Here is a 16,671-nt window from a genome sequence, read left to right on the forward strand (position 1 = left end):
ATTTCTGCTTCATTTATTACAAAAGTTCCTAATTTGTCTCTGTTTCTACCTTCACTACCCTCCTGTACTTTCTACCTATTAGATACAGTGACACTTAAAAAAGAACAACAAAATCTTATTTGTTAGAACAGTTTTAGATTTATAGAAAAGTTAAGAAGATGGAACAAAGAGTTCTCATACACCTTATACTATTTCCCCTATTAATATTTTTCATTATATGAAACATTATTGTAATGAATAATATTAATGCTTTAGTATTAACTGAAGTCCATAGTTTATTTAGATTTATTTGGTTTTTACTTATTGTCCTTTTCTGTTCCAGGATTCCTTCCAGGATTGCTACTTTGTATTTAATTGTCCTGTCTCCTTAAACTCCTTCTTTTACTGGAGTTTTTCAGACACTCCTTGTTTTAGATGACTTTAATAATTTTGAAGAGTACCATTCAGATATTTTATAGGATGCCTCACTATTAAGATTTGTGTGATGTTTTTCTCATTATTAGATTAGGGTTATAGGCTTCCGGGAGAAAAACCACAGAAAGAAAGTACCACTTTCATCTCATACTGTTGAAGGTATAAAGAGTCATCATGGTCTTACATGACCTAATCCATCATTACCTCTTTGTAGTTGTCTCCTACTGCTCTCTGCCATATAAATTTCAATCATATTCTTTAGATTGTACCAAGCTCATTTCTGCCCTAAGGACTTTGTGTTTGCTACTCCCTGTACCATCAGACACGCCTCTAGATAGAAATACGGTTCATACACCTACCTCCTGCTTTCTGCTCAAATGTCATCTTAAAGATAGGTTTTCATTGAATACTTTGTAAAATACCATGCAGTACTCCTATCATGCTTTATTTCTTTACCTCGCTTTATTGTTCCTTCAGTTATAACTTCATGACATTATTTATTTTATATTTTCTCTCGCCATACTAGAATGTAAATTCCATGAAAGTGTGAACTTTGCTTTGTTCTTTTTCTATCCCCTGCATCTAGAACCATGCCTGGCACATAGTAGATGCTCAATATATATTTATAAATGAATGTCCAAATTACATTTTAGAAAGATTGTGCCAATTTATACTCCCTAAGTAGTAGGTTGAAATGTTCACTCCATCTTACTGTATATTACCTTTAAAATATTTAGCAAAAATTGTTACTTTTAAATAATTTTGATGATTGCTAGTAGAGTTTTCATATATTTTTAGTTGTATATTCCTCTCTGTTGAATTTTTGTGTAGTTTATAATCTATTTCTAAGTGATATATGAGTCTAAATGCATTTATAGTATAGTAGATATATGTGGAAATAACTCATTTTTCCTTCTTTAGGTAATTATAGTGACCACATCACCAAGTTCAACCTTCGTGCCCAACATTCTCTCCAAATCCCATAATTACGCAGCAGTCACTAAGCTTGTACCAACATCAGTCATTGCTTCCACAACTCAGAAGCCACCGGTTGTTATAACTGCTTCACAGTCCTCTCTGGTCAGTAGTAGCAGCAGTGGCAGCAGCAGTTCTACGCCATCACCTATTCCTAATACAGTTGCAGTAACAGCTGTGGTATCCTCCACACCGTCTGTAGTCATGTCAACAGTAGCACAAGGTGAGTGATTTACCATTTAATTCTGTCTCTGTTGGTGTATGGAAATTTGAAGAAAACTGAGTATGGGTGAAGATCTATACTCTTAGATAAGTGATTACTTACTCTTCCACTTCGCTCAGTTTGAGAATGTTAAATTGGTAGGTTACTCAGTTGTCTTGTATCTGACTCCTACATTCTGTCTTGTCCTTTTTTTTTTGGTTAATTTTTTTTTTCTTTTAATTGGTTTTTTATTTATCGCTCCATTTTTAAACAAAGAAGTAAACATGTATATATTGTATTTTGCCATTTTCTTTTTTTTTTCTTTTTATACTGGGGATTGAACCACGGACGCTTTACCACTAAGCTACATTCCCAGTCCTTTTTTAATTTTTTATTTAGAGACAGGGTCTTGCTGAGTTGCTTAGGGGCTTAACTGCCCAGCAGGTTTGGAATTTTTTGGTAGAATTTGCTGTGTGTCATATTTTATCTGAACTACACCATGTTATCTTGGAATATTTCTCTAGGATTTGGCCAATGTTAATTCCTTATTCATTTTATTTACAAAAAAAAAGCAAAACAAAACTAAAAAAAAAAATGGTAGAGGGAAAATGCCTAGGATGAAAATGATTGATACTGTTTAACCAGCATATTGTTTAATAGTCTTTAACATCCTAAAAGACAAAACATAGGTTATATTCTTACATTTATATATCATCTTTTCATTTACTTGGCTTTACTTTTTAGTGTTTGTTTAGGGGGTGGCTACATTTTTTCTCTGGGGCTCATGTTACAACTCAAATATTTCATATTCCTTTTTATTATTCCAATGAACTATCTGAAAGTGTATAACTTTATAAACAAAAGAGGTTTATTTGGCTCATGGTTTTGAAGAAACCCTAAGGGTCAAGGACCCTCATCTGGTGATGGCCTTCTTTCTGGCAGAGTTCCAGGATAGTGTAGCGCATTACATGGCAAAAGACAGGGAGCCCAAATGTGTCTCTCTTCAGGTCTTTTTTCATGTTTTTTTTCTAATTTTTTTTATTTTTTTGGTCCTAGGGATTGATCCCAGTGTGCTTTACCACATCCCAGCCCTTTTTATTTTTTATTTTGAGAGAGGGTCTCTAAATTGCTTAAACATTTGTTGCTAAGTCACTGAAGCTGGTCTCAAACTTGAGATCTTTGTGCCTCAGCCTCCTGAATTGCTGGGATTGCAGGTGTGTACCACTTGCCTAGCTTCTTTCCCTCCTTTTCAGAGCCACCTCCTAAATGTTCTGCCTCTAAATACCATAGTTGGATTATTTCTCCCTTTTAGTATATTATTTTTTGTATTAAATTTCAAAATGTGAGCCCTGTGGGGAGACACTCAAACCATATCTAAACTGTAGCACACATTCATTCTGAATTACCAAAATGTAGCCTGAACTATAGTTCTTCCAAACATGGACTAATATGTTTATTTTAGTGGTGTTCACTGATATTCTTTTGGACATTCAAATGTTTAAATAAATTGATTGTTACAGAGCTCCTGGATTGCTAATACCCAATTTTACTTGCCAAGTAAGTGTTTGCAGTGGTTACAGTGATAAGTGATTGAATACATGACTTCACATAAATCTGTATTGGTTGAATGACTGATTTTTAACAAAAAGAAAATTTATTATTTCACAAAACCAGAAGTCCAGAGGAGGAAGGCTTTACTTAAGTTAGGCAGTAGCATATTGACCATCAAGGACTTTTTTGCTTTTCGGCTTTTCTTGGTTTATCAGCTTTTTTTTTTCCAGGTAATGCCATCATGAGCAGGATGAGTACATTACAAGTATTACATTCAGGTTTGAAAACATCCCCAAAGACTGAAGATACAATTTACTTATTTAGATATATCTTGGGAAAGAGAAAACCTTTCCCAAAAGTCTCTGAGGACAAGATTCCCTTCATGTTATGTTGGCAAAAATAATTGGGCTACCACGACTAGCTTAAATCAGTTAGGAATTGCCCTCTAGGGCTGGCCTTAGGGCCATTCTCCCCCAAAAGTACATGCCAATATCCAGGAATATAGATCCTTACAAGAAGAAAAAAGGGTTCTGTTTAAAAGGAGGGAGGGCAAAGGAGAAAGGAAACCAGATTGACAACCAAGATTGTGTGCTGCATTAGATTATTTAATAGATGGTCTTAGAACAATTGATTTTTCATTTGAATCTGTACATGTCTGAGATTGATAAATCTAAATATAAAACTAATTGATACAGGCTGGGAATGTGGTTCAAGTGGTAGTGCGCTCGCCTGGCGTGCGCGGGGGACATTGGGTTCGATCCTCAGCACCACATAAAAATAAAAATAAAAAAATAAAGATGTGTCCACCGAAAACTAAAAAATAAATATTAAAAAATTCTCTCTCTCTCTCTCTCTCTCTCTCTCTCTCTCTCTCTCTCTCTCTCTCTCTCTCTCTAAAAAAAAAACTGATTGATAAAACTGATAAACCTAAAAGTGATTGATAAAAATTATTTAAATTCTGCTTGTTTTTTTTGTTTCTTTGGTTGGTTTTTTGGGGTACCGGAGTTGAACTCCGGGTGCCATTGAGTCATCCCCAGCTCTTTTTAATATTTTATTTAAAGACAGGTCTCCCTAAGCTGCTTAGGGTCGTGCTAAGTTGCTGAGGCTTTTGAACAAGATCCTCCTGCCTCAGCCTCTTGAGCTGCTGGGAGTGCACCAGCATGCCCGGCTAAATCCTGCTTGTATTGACTTTTCTTTTTTTTGGGGGGGGGTCTACTTGTGTCAGTTACTGAGAGAGGAATATAAGAATTTCTAGCTATATTTATAGCTTTGTACATTTCTCCCTTTTATTTTGTCGGGTTTTGTTTCATGTATTTTGAACTCCCTTATTAGGTATACAAATTTAGGATTGTTGTATCTTGATGAATTGACCCTTTTGGTCAATTCATGAATCATAAAGATGAAATGCCCATCTTTAACTCTGGTAACTCTTGATGTTAATTAACATTAGTGTTTCAATATCTACCTTTTCTGACATTAATATAGCTACTCCAACTTTCTTATTATGATTGTCCTTTTCATTTTAACTCGTGTCTTTGTTTAAAAATATATTTCCTATGAACATTGTATAATTAGGTATTGCTTTTCTATCCAGTCTTACCATTTCTAACTTTTAATTGGAATGTTTTTATCCATTTAACATTTAATTTAAATATCAATATGATTTAGCTTAAGTTCATCATCTTGACAGTTGTTTTTATCTTATCTGTTGTTTATTCCCTTTCCAGTCCTTTTTAGAGTTTATTGTGTTTTCTTTTTTTTAAAAAAGGATTTCAATTTTATTTCCTCCATTGGCTTAATAGTTATACTTAAAAAAAAATAGGTATCCTAAAGTAAGGTTTTCCAGCATATGTTCTCAATATTATTATACTCCATATTATTGACATTTTGGTCCAGATAATTCTTTGTTGTGGGGACTGACTTTTTCATTGTAGGATGTTTGGCATTATCCTTGGCCTTAACTATTAGATGCTAGTAGTGTACCCACTCACAACAGTAAAAAGTATCTGCGTGATTGCCAAATATCTTAATTGTCCTCAATTGAGAACCCAGCTTTAGAGCTTACAATATGCATTTTAAATTTATGACAATCTACCTTCAAACAATAAGACACTTGGGGTTTTATGTTAGAATGAATGCATTTCCTTTTTCCCATCTTTGTGTTATGGTTTTTGTATATGTACAAACCTCTATTATATGAACTTTGCCTTGTTAATAGGCTTAAACAGGCACTTGTTTGATTTTTAAAGGAATTATAAAAGAGGGTGAAAAAAAATCTGGGGATAATTATCAAGCTCATCCTGTACTTTTGCTAATCCAGCCTTGGGATCAGCTATTTCTCCAAGGAGCCATAGTTGTTTTTTTTTTTTTTTTTTTTTAAAGAGAGAGTGAGAGAGGAGAGAGAGGGAGAGAATTTTTAATATTTATTTTTTAGTTCTCGGCGGACACAACATCTTTGTTGGTCTGTGGTGCTGAGGATCGAACCTGGGCCGCACGCATGCCAGACGAGCGCGCTACCGCTTGAGCCACATCCCCAGCCCAAGGAGCCATAGTTTGTTTAGTGGAAAGTGATAAGCAGAAGCTAAGATATGAGTGCTAAATATGCTTACTGATGGAGAATATGTGCGTATAAAAATGTGTGCATGTGTGTCTACATGCACATGTTCACTCACATTAATACACACACATATTTATGTTTACATGTATTTCCCATATGTTGAAAACTGTTCATACTGATACATCCAGTTTCAATCAAACACTGCATGTTAAATTCTACTTTTCTCTTTCCCTACTTTAATAGTGGAAAACCTAGCCTCCACTATCATATATTAACTTGTTTTATCAGTCCTCTAATATGTAACCTATTTCTCATCCTTGAGGCTATGGCCTCCTTCCCTAAGCAGTAGCTCTCTTCCCTCCATTAGATCTGATAACCTACATACTTCTGCCTCACATCAGTTGAGTTCTAACGCCATTCCCCAGCCACCCCTTTGCTTGGGAACCTAAGGGCAAAGGAAGAGGACCTTTTACTTGTTAAAGCACACGTAACCCCTTTCTTTGAAAGGATAGATTTGTGTGATCACATATGATTATTTTCTCCTGTATGCTTTGTTTTTGCAGTGCTAGGACTTAAACCCGGCTCCTCATTTATGCTAGGCTTCTCTAAACTTGAACCCTCCCCAAGGTAGGGACTATTCGCAAAATAGTTTCCCCAAGATGTAGCATATAGTCTGTGTTCAGTGAGTTATTACTGAATGAATAAATACTCAGAGTCTAAGTACATCATTCAGGTCACAGGCTGTTATGTGTTTATGTGTTGAAGGCATGAATTAAATAGAATTCTTTGATTCTTAAATCACCCTGAATGCTTTTACATCTGATACTTTTCCTATACAAAAGTGTATGGAGGGCTGGGGTTGTAGCTCAGTGGTAGAACGCTTGCCTAGCTCGTGTGAGGAACTGGATTCGATCCTCAGCATCATACATGTATAAAATATATACTACTACAACTAAAAAAAAAAGCATATGGAGTGAAAATCTTTTTACCTCACAGAGGTTTACTCATTATATTGTTTGACAATACTGAAGAACTCTAAAGCTTTCAGGTAAGTTATATTCATTTTTCTTATTATAAAGGAAATTGTCCCATTTTTTTTTAAAAAAAGTATATGGATATAATACAATAATATTATAACATAGAGGTAATATAGAGGTTAAATAGTTTAAAAATAATCTTTCACTTGTATAACATTTTATACTCATTGGATAATAAACTCATAAAATGTTGGCACCAAAAGGGGCTCCAGAGATAGTCTAATTCAACATGATTAAGCAATATAGAATACATATGTCACAAAAATGACTCCTAACATAATGAGTACTGCCCCTGATAGACCATAATGAAGAATGTGAACCTGGTACTGTAATGAGGGACAATTCCCAATGTCCTCTCTTTGAGTTAAATGAGAACCTGCCTCTAGAATCTCCTACTTGCATTCCTTTTCTGCTCCAACAAGCTGATTTCAAGAAATGGGTGGGAGTGAAGGAGATGGGGAAGTGTCTAAGTAATGAAAACTGTTCCTCATCTTTGGTTTTACATAATCCACACAGTAACTCTTGCAGAATTTTAAGGAAAGGAAAATTACAACACATGAGGACATTGAGCCTATAGAGACTGACTTCTTAAGGTTTATCCATCTCCATCTTTGCTATTCTTGAGAGACATTTACATAAGAATGTGGTATTAGGACTGGGGATGTAGTTCAAGGGTAGGGTACTTGCCTTGCTGGATGCTCTGGATTCAATCCCTCCACCCAAAAGATTGCCCACCTATCCCCTGCATTAAAAGAGAATCTGTTGTTGTTGTTATTTTGTAATGCATGTATTTGCCATGGTAGAAATGTGGTAGAGGAAGCTGTTAAATAACATCCCTAGTACTTGAGAATTAGGCTGTTTATACTTAGTTTTTTTTTTTAATTTTTAATTTTTTTTTTAGTTGTAGATGGACACAATACCTTCATTTCATTTTATTTATTTATTTTTATGTGATGCTGAGTACCAAACCCAGTGCCTCACACATGTGAGGTAAGCACTCCACCAATGAGCTGCAACCCCAGCCTTATACTTAGTTTCTTTTTATCTTTTCAGCAAAACTTAAAAAATTAATATGGTGAGTTATATTCTAGTTGTTCCTGCTAGGAATATTAACTCATTGACAATGTCTAGTTGAAGAGTTAATAAATTACAATAATATTACAGCTGAAAATTCTGAGAGAGGGAAGAACTTTTCAAACTCATATATATTTAGTGGAAGTTACTAGTACTCTTTACCTGAGTGTGCTTGCTAATACGAATATATTACTGAAAAGAACCACCAGAATTTTAACTGTGGATATATTGCATATGCACACTTATAACTTTTCACAAGATTATTTAATGACCAAGAGTTCTTAAGAAATGAATTTATAGATGATTAGTGATGAGATATAGAAAAGCTACGTTGCCATGCTAAATAATTGAAAAGACAAATGGTTAAGTGTGAGTTATTTTATCTGATGCCATGTTTAAATTGGGTGATGACAACTTGAAAAGTAATATTATAAATATGTATTGCATATAGGATTAAATAATTAGTTCACTTCCTATAGAGAGATCTTTCTGCAAATTTTCTGTCTGCTACTCTTTCTTTCTACCCTTCACCAAGGGAAAATCAGTTGTTTTCCTCTGAGAGCAGTACTGCCTACCTTGCAGTTTGAGGACAAGGCATCAAATATATAAAGCCCCATACATTATATCTTACAGGGTGCTCAGTAAACCATAGTTTTTGTTAAATTTCTTGGACTTTATTATCTACTGTAGTAATCTAAAGTAATTTTAATTATGCTTTCCTGTCAAATTCTCTTTACCTTTCTATAGGTGTATCTACATCAGCAATCAAAATGGCATCAACAAGACTTCCTTCCCCCAAAAGCTTAGTGAGTGCTCCAACCCAGATTCTCGCACAGTTTCCTAAACAGCATCAACAGTCTCCTAAGCAGCAGTTACATCAAGTGCAACAACAGACACAGCAACAGGTGGCCCAGCCTTCTCCAGTATCTCATCAGCAACAGCCTCAGCAGTCCCCTTTGCCACCTGGTATTAAACCTACCATCCAAATCAAACAGGAGTCAGGTAATTGGAAAATGTTTACAAGATATGTTACCTCTTTTCTAATCACCCGTTCTCTGAGTCCTCCAGTCCGTAACATGGTGTGTCTATGTATTTAGGTTGTCTTTGACAATTGCTGTACATGTTTTGTTAGATTTATACCCAGGTATTTAATTTTCTTGGAATTATTATAAATGGCATTGTGATTTTTAGTATCAGTTTTTGAGGTTTTCATTGGTGTATAAAAATGGTATTAAATGTATGTCCTTGGGGCTGGGAATGTGGCTCAAGCGGTAGCGCGCTCGCCTGGCATGTGTGCGGCCCGGGTTTGACCCTCAGCACCACATACCAACAAAGATGTTGTGTCCGCTGAGAACTAAGAAATAAATATCAAAAATTCTCTCTCTGTCTCTCTCTCTCTCTCTCTCTCTCCCCTCTCTCTCTCTCTCTCTCTCAAAAAAAAAATGTATGTCCTTAAACCTTGCTGAACTCACTTATTATATCTAGGAATATTTATGTAAATTCCTTGAGATTTTCTACATACATAGAATAATTTACCTTTACATTTTTTCCTTTTTGTTACTGGGAATGGATCTCAGAAGTGCTTTATCACTCAGCTACATACTCAGCCCTTTTTTTATTTTTTATTATGACACAGGGTCTCACTAAGTTACTAAGGTTGGGCTTGAACTGCCTCAGCCTCCTAAATTGCTGAGATATAGGCATGTGTGTCCAGCCTAGAATAATTTTTTAATTATGTCATCTATAAATAGAGAAAACTTTTTGCCTGTCTGCCTGCCTTCCTTCATTCCTTCCATTCTTCCCCCCCTTCCTTTTCCTTTCTTTCCTTCCTTTCTTTTTCTTTTTCCTTCCCTGCCTCCTTGCTCTCCTGCCTTCTTCCTGCCTTCTCCCACTGGCTAGAATTCCCAGTACTATGTTGTTAAATGATTGATGAGAAAGCATTCTCTTTCGTCGTTAAGTATGATGCCAGCTGTAGGTTTTTTGAAGATACTTTTTATCAAGTCGAGGAAGTACCCCTCCTATTTTTCTGGGACTTTGTTATGAATGGATGTTGGATTTTGTTAAGTACCTTTTCTCTGTTCAATGGATATGATTTTTTTTTAGTCTGTTAGTATGCTGGATTACATTGATTGATTTTTCTGTTGAACCAGCCCTGCATATCTGAAATAAACCCTACTTGGTTTTGATGTATAATTCTGTTTTACACATTGCTGGCTTGAATTTTTGTTTCTGTTCATCAGAAATATTGACCTGTTGTTTTCTTATTTTGTACTGTCTTCAGTTTGCTTGAGCTCATAAAATGAGTTTGGAAGTGTTTCTTCCTTCTCTATTTTCTGAAAGAGATTGTATAACATTAGCATTAATTCTTTACATGAAACCATCAGGGCCTGGAGATTTCTGTTTTGGGAGCTTTTAAATTATGATTCAATTTCTTTTAATAGAGCACTATTCTGATTATCTGTTTCATCTTGGTTGAATTTTGATGGCTTATGATTTTCAGTCCATTTCTTCTAAGTTATCAAAATTTATGAGTGTATATATATTTTTGTGTGTGTGTGTGTGTGTGTGTGTGTATATTTGTTAGTATTAGTTCCTTATTATCCTTTTCGTGGCAACAGGATCTATATTATTGTTCCTTGTTTCATTTTGTATTGGTGGTTTTTGTGTCTTTTTCTTTGTCAAACTTGTAAATAGGTTTATTTATTTTATTGACGATTTTGTGTGTGTGTATGGTAAAGGGGATTGAGCTCATTTTATCACTGAACCCTATTCCCAGCCTGAAGTTTTTTGTTTTTTTAATGTATTTTTTTTTTGGTTGTAGATGGACATAATGCCCTTATTTTCATTTTTATGTGGTGCTGAGGATTGAATCCAGTGCCTTCCACATGTGAGATGAGCACTCTACCACTGAGCTACAACCCTAGCCCAAGTTTTTTTGTTTTTTAAGAAATAGATTTTTGATTGTTCCTTCCCATCATTTTTCTGTTTTCAAATTCAGTATTATATCCTTCCTTTTATTTTGGGTGGGTTTATTTGCTCTTCTACTTTCTTGAGATTGGAACTTACATTATTAAGACTTTTTCTAAGCATTTAACATTTATGTCTACATCTGTATAAATATGTTTGTGATAAATTTCCCTCAGGCATGTTTTAGTAGTATCCTGTATGTTTTGATATGTTGTGTTTTCATTTTCATCCAATTTTGTGTGTTTTTAAAATTTCCTTTGAGACCTCCTATTTGATCTCTGGATTATTTATAAATGTTTTATTTTATTTCTAAACAGTTGGAGATTTTTCTATGGTCTTTTCAATATTGATTTTTAGTTTGATTTCACTGTGGTCTGAGAACATACATAACATCATTTCAGTTATTTTAAATTTGTTGAGGCTTGTTTTTGGCTCAAGATATGTTCTACTGTGGTAAATGTTCCAGGGTGCTTAAAGAAATATACTAATATTGGGTGCACATGTATAATGTGTAAGTCAGATCTTGTTCTTTTTTTTATTAATTTATCCTGGTTTTTGTCTTTGTTTTTTGGTACCTGGGGTTGAAACCAGAGGCTCTTTACCACTGAGCCACCTCCCCAGCCCTTTTTATCTTTTATTTAGAGACAGGGTCTTGCTGAGTTACTTAGGGCCTCACTAAGTTGCTGAGGCTGGCTTAGAACTTGCAATCCTCCTGCCTCAGTCTCCTAAACTTCTGGGATTAGAGGCATGCACCACCAAGCCTGGCAGTTATTTTGCAGTCTTGTTAGATTTCCTATATGGTTAAATTTCTCATATGGTTATCTATCACTGGTCAGAATGAAATGTTAAAGTTTGCAACTATATTTGTAGGACTTCACCCCAGAATTATTTATGTGGTTTTGCTTCATGTATTTTATTTTATTTATTTATTTTTAAAAATTTTTTAGTTATAGGTGGATACAGTGTCTTTATTTTACTTTATGTGGTGCTAAGGATTGAACCAAATGCCTCATGCAAGCGCTCTACCTCTGAGCCACAACCCCGCCCTCCTTTATGTATTTTAATGCATCTGTTGTTTGATATATATATATTTAGAAACATTATATATCTTGGTAGATTGGTTCTTTTTCATTATTTAGTATCCCTTTTTTTCCCCTCAGTAATTTTCTTTGCTCTGAAGTCTACTTTTCTTAGGGGGGAAAAAAAGATGATGTTTTATTTTTATTTCCATTCTTGAAGTTTTATTCCAATTTCAATTTGGAAAGCTTGACACATAATCTACAAAATGATGATATCAAACCCACATTAGTATATTTAGTCCATGTAGTAGAAAACTACAGTGATTTTGGATTTGCCAGGTATTATGTTGATTGGACACAGTGAATTGTATTGCCTTTTAAAGTCTACTTTATCTATAATTAAGATAGCCACTCCTGTTTTCTTTGGATTCATTATCTCAACAATATATAATTTCCCATCATCTTATTTTCAACTATGTGTGTTGTATTTGAAATGATTTTCTTGTAGACAGAACTTAGTGTGGTTGGGTTTTTTTAAATTCACTCTGCCGGTCTTTGTCTTATAAATTATGTCTTTGGACCATTTACATTTAAGGTAATTGTTGATATGGTAGAGCTTAAGTGCTATTTTATTATTTGTTTTCTGTTTGTTTCTTCTGTTTCTTGTTATTCTGTTTGTATTTTCTTGCCTTCCTCTAGCTTGTTTGAAAATATTTTAGGATTCAATTTTGATTTATTTATAATGTATATATCATTTTCTTCTATTTCCTTAGTGTTTGTTTAGTGTAATGTGGTATTATAATATACTGAAAAAAATTATCACAGTTGATTTTTTTCCCTGCATATTACACTGTATTTGAAATAGTTTTATCTTTCTAGTAAAAAGGGGATTTTATTATATGTATATACACTGTTTCCTAGTTTTGCAAGGTTCTAGTTTCTGAGGTGTTTTGGTTACATTTTTATTTGTGATTCAGTTATTTATTTTGACATTCATCTGTAGTCTTTGTGTGTGTGTGTGTGTGTGTGTGTGTGTGTGTGTGTGTGTGTGTACAGTTCATGTCAGGTGTTTTTTTGTTTTTGTTTTTGTTTGTGTTTGTGTTTGTGTTTTTTTCTTGGTACCAGGGATTGAACTCAGGGGCACTTGACCACAAGCCACATCCTCAGCCCTTTTTGTATTTTATTTAGAAATAGGGTCTCACTAAGTTGCTTAGCATCTCGATTTTGCCGAGGGTGGCTTTGAACTTGCGACCCTTCTGCCTCAGCCTCCCCAGCCATTGGGATTACAGGTGTGCACCATCACTCATGGCTTCGTCAGGTTTTTGTTTCCATGTTATGTGTGCTTCCTAGCAAGAATTTTAAAATTTTCCCTTTTTTGTATGGATTAAAAATAAAATCAAGTTTTCTTGAGATTATTTCATAAAGCGTTTGCTTAACTCATTAAATGTGTTCAATTCAATGGTATTTTTAAAAAATATTTAATTTTTAGGTGTAGTTGGACACAATGCGTTATTTTATTTACTTATTTTTATGTGGTGCTAGGGATGGAACCCAGGGCCTCACACGTGCTAGGTAAGCACTCTACCACTGAGCTACACTACAACATCAGCCCATCAGTGGTATTTAATATGTTCACAGATCATCTATTATGATTTTAAAATATTTCTATCACCTCAAAAAGAAACCCTATATCCTTTAGCTATTACCTCCTACTCCTTGTACCGATCCATAAGCATCCCCTGTTATGTTTTTCTTTTCTTTTTCTTTCTTTTTTCTTAGTACCAGGTATTGAACCCAGGGGGGCTTAAACATTGAGTCACATCCCCAACCCTTTTTATTTTTTATTTTTTGAGACAGAGTATCACTAAGTTGCTTAAGGCCTTGCTAATTTGCTGAGGCTGGTTTTGAATTTGCTATCCTCCTGCCTCAGCCTCCCTAGGTGCTGGGATTTTAGGCACAAGCTACCATGCCTGGCTCCCTATTATTTTTGATTTCTAGATTTTCATATCCTGTACTTTGATATGAAAGAAATTATATAATATGTGATATTTTGTGTCTGGTTTTATTCACTTAGCATGTTTTTAAGGTTTATGTATGTTGTTGTATATATTAGTATTTGATTCTTTTTTCTGTATTTTTTTATTAGTGTGTTATCATGGGATTTGTTGTTATATATTTGTATATGCACATAATATGATTTGGCCAGTATCATTCCCCAGTATTTCCCCTTCCCTCTCCTTCTTCCTCCCCCTGGTTCCTTTACTCTACTGATCTCCCTTAGATTTTTCATGAGATCCCTGCTCCACATTTCTTTTCCTTTTTTCTGTCTAGCTTCCACATATGAGAAAACATTCAACCCATGACCTTTGGCTTATTTTGCTTGGCATAATGTTCTTATATTCTATCCACTTTCCTGCAAATGACAATTTCATTTTTCTTTATGATTGAATCCATTGTGAACAAATACCACATTTTCTTTGCCCATTCATCTGTTAATGAACACCATGGCTGGATCCATACTATGGCTGTTGTGGATTGTGCTACTAAAAACATGGGTATGCGTTTGTTCATTTGGATGGACATTGATATATATTTGGATGGTTTTTACCTGCTGGCAATTATGAAAATGCTGCTAAAAACATTTGTGTGTGAATTCTTGAATATTCAGTTTTCGTTTGTGTGTGTGTGGGGGGTGTGTATTAGAATTGCTGGGTTATATGATATCTCTATATTTAATTCTTTGAAGAACTGCCAGACTATTTTCTAAAGAACTGCATCGTTTTACATTCCCACCAGCAATGAATGCATGAGAATTCCAAATACTCTACATTCTTGCCAATACTTGCAGTTCTACTTTTTGATTCTAGCCATCCTAATTTCTAACAAGTGGTATTTCATTATGGTCTGAATTTGCATTTCTCTGATGACAAGTATATTAAGCATCTTTTTATGTACTTGTTGGACCTTTCATATATCTTCCTTGAAGAAATACCTACTCAGATTCTTTGCTCATTTTTAAATTGGGTTGTTTGTCTTTTTGCCATTGAATTGTATGAATTTATATGCTTACATTAAACTCTTATCACATGCAATATCCATATATTCCTCCCATTCTCTTTAGTTGTTTCTTCAGTTTCTTGTTGATATCCTTTAAAGTACAAAAAAAATTTAAATTTTTGATGATGTCTAGTTCATATCATTTTCTTTTGCTGCATATGTTTTTTTAATATTTTTTAGTTGTTGATGTACCTTTATTTTTTATTTATTTATATGTGGTGCTGAGGATAGAACCCAGTGCCTCACACATGCTCTGCCACTGAGCTACAACCCCAGCCCCATTTTTGCATGTGTTTTTAGTGTTATATTTAATGATTCTTTGCCAAGACCCAAGATCATAAAGTTTTTTTCCTATCTTCTAACACTTTGTTTTACCTCTTTGGTATCTTTGATCATTTTTTACTTAATTTTGTATATTATGTGAGGTAAAGGTATGCTGTTTGGATATGGTTTGATTGTGTTATAAGGGTTTATGTGTGAGAAGTTTGGTCCACGGAGTGATAATGTGAGAGGTGGTGTGGACCTTTAAGAGATGGGGTCTAATGGCAGGTCCTTAGGTCATTGATCAGCTATCCTCAGAAACTCTTGTGGTACCCCTGAGTTATTGTGAGAGTCTGTTACAAGACAGCCTAGGGTTGGGGATGTAGTGTAGTGTTAAAGCACTAGCATGTGCAAGGCCCTTAGTTTGATCCCTAGCACACACATAGACACACACACACACACACACACACACACACACACGAGTTCTACCCATGAATTATTCTTTGGTGATGTTTTATTCTTGCTTACACTTCTACCACAGTGCTCTCACCAGAGGCTAAATCAGTAGGGCCAATGATCTTGAACTTTTATACTCCAAAACTATGAGCTAGATAAGCTTCTTTACTTTATAAAACTAGCCTGTCCCAAGGATTTTGGTGTAGTAATAAAAAAATAGACAAATACAAGGTCCTATTTCATTATTCTGTATATGCTATCTAATTATCCCAGCATAACTTGTTGAAAAAATATTTTTTTTCCCCATTGAATTGTCCTGGTAACTCTGTAAAAAAAATTAGTTGACCATAGGTGTATTGGTTTATTTCTGGACTCAGTTCTGTTCCATTGGTCTGTGTCTGTGTGTTATGCCAGTACTGTACTGGTTTGATTTCCATTGGTTTGTAATAAGTTTTGAAATCTTAAAGTGTGGACTTTTCTGTTTTGGATTTGTGTATAGAACAATTTGTGTCCCAGGCATTGTTTAAAACAACAGAGAAATTATTCAGCAGTTGTAATATGAAATTTGTAATTCACCTATCAATTTCTACAAAAGTCATCAGAATAGGAATTGGATTCACTCTGTAGATTAATTTGAGGAATATTATCATCTTAATGTTAAATCATTTGCTTTGTGGACATAATATATTTTCCCATAATTTAGATTTTCCTAGCCTGGCACATTGGTGTGTGCCTATAGTCTGAGTTACTTGGTGGGGTGTTAGGTGACTGAGGCAGGTTCAGGTTGGTTGCTTGAGGTCAGGATTTCAGGGCCAGCCTGTGCAACATAATGGACCCCATGTCTTAAAAAAAAAAAAAAGGAAAGAAAACGAATTTTTTTTTTTAAGTGGATTCCTTAGTTTTTTCTAAATAAAAGATCAGGTCATCCGCAATAGAGATAGTTTCTGCTATTCCAATCTGGATATTTTTATTTCTTTTTTCTTGCCTAATTTCCCTGATTCGAACCTCTAGTACAGTATTGAACAGATGTGGGAAAAACAGACGTTATTCTTTTATTCCTTATTCCTTCTAGTCATAGAACTACCGTTAGTGTCCCTTGTG

At 34.6% G+C, this 16,671-nt stretch overlaps 1 protein-coding gene across 11 annotated transcripts in view; it reads left to right on the top strand.

Annotated features, from left to right (window-relative positions):
• Emsy (EMSY transcriptional repressor, BRCA2 interacting) overlaps positions 1 to 16,671 on the top strand; it is an 89,064-nt gene that overhangs the window by 25,290 nt on the left and 47,103 nt on the right. For all 11 annotated transcript variants that reach the window (XM_005323219.5, XM_078046696.1, XM_021725108.3 and 8 more), the window contains 2 exons: positions 1,336 to 1,612; positions 8,558 to 8,812. In XM_005323219.5, coding sequence (XP_005323276.1) covers positions 1,336 to 1,612; positions 8,558 to 8,812 — 532 coding nt within the window. The remainder of the gene's footprint in view (positions 1 to 1,335; positions 1,613 to 8,557; positions 8,813 to 16,671) is intronic.

Source organism: Ictidomys tridecemlineatus, chromosome 4 (genome assembly GCF_052094955.1).
Source record: "Ictidomys tridecemlineatus isolate mIctTri1 chromosome 4, mIctTri1.hap1, whole genome shotgun sequence".
NCBI classification, from domain to species: domain Eukaryota; kingdom Metazoa; phylum Chordata; class Mammalia; order Rodentia; family Sciuridae; genus Ictidomys; species Ictidomys tridecemlineatus.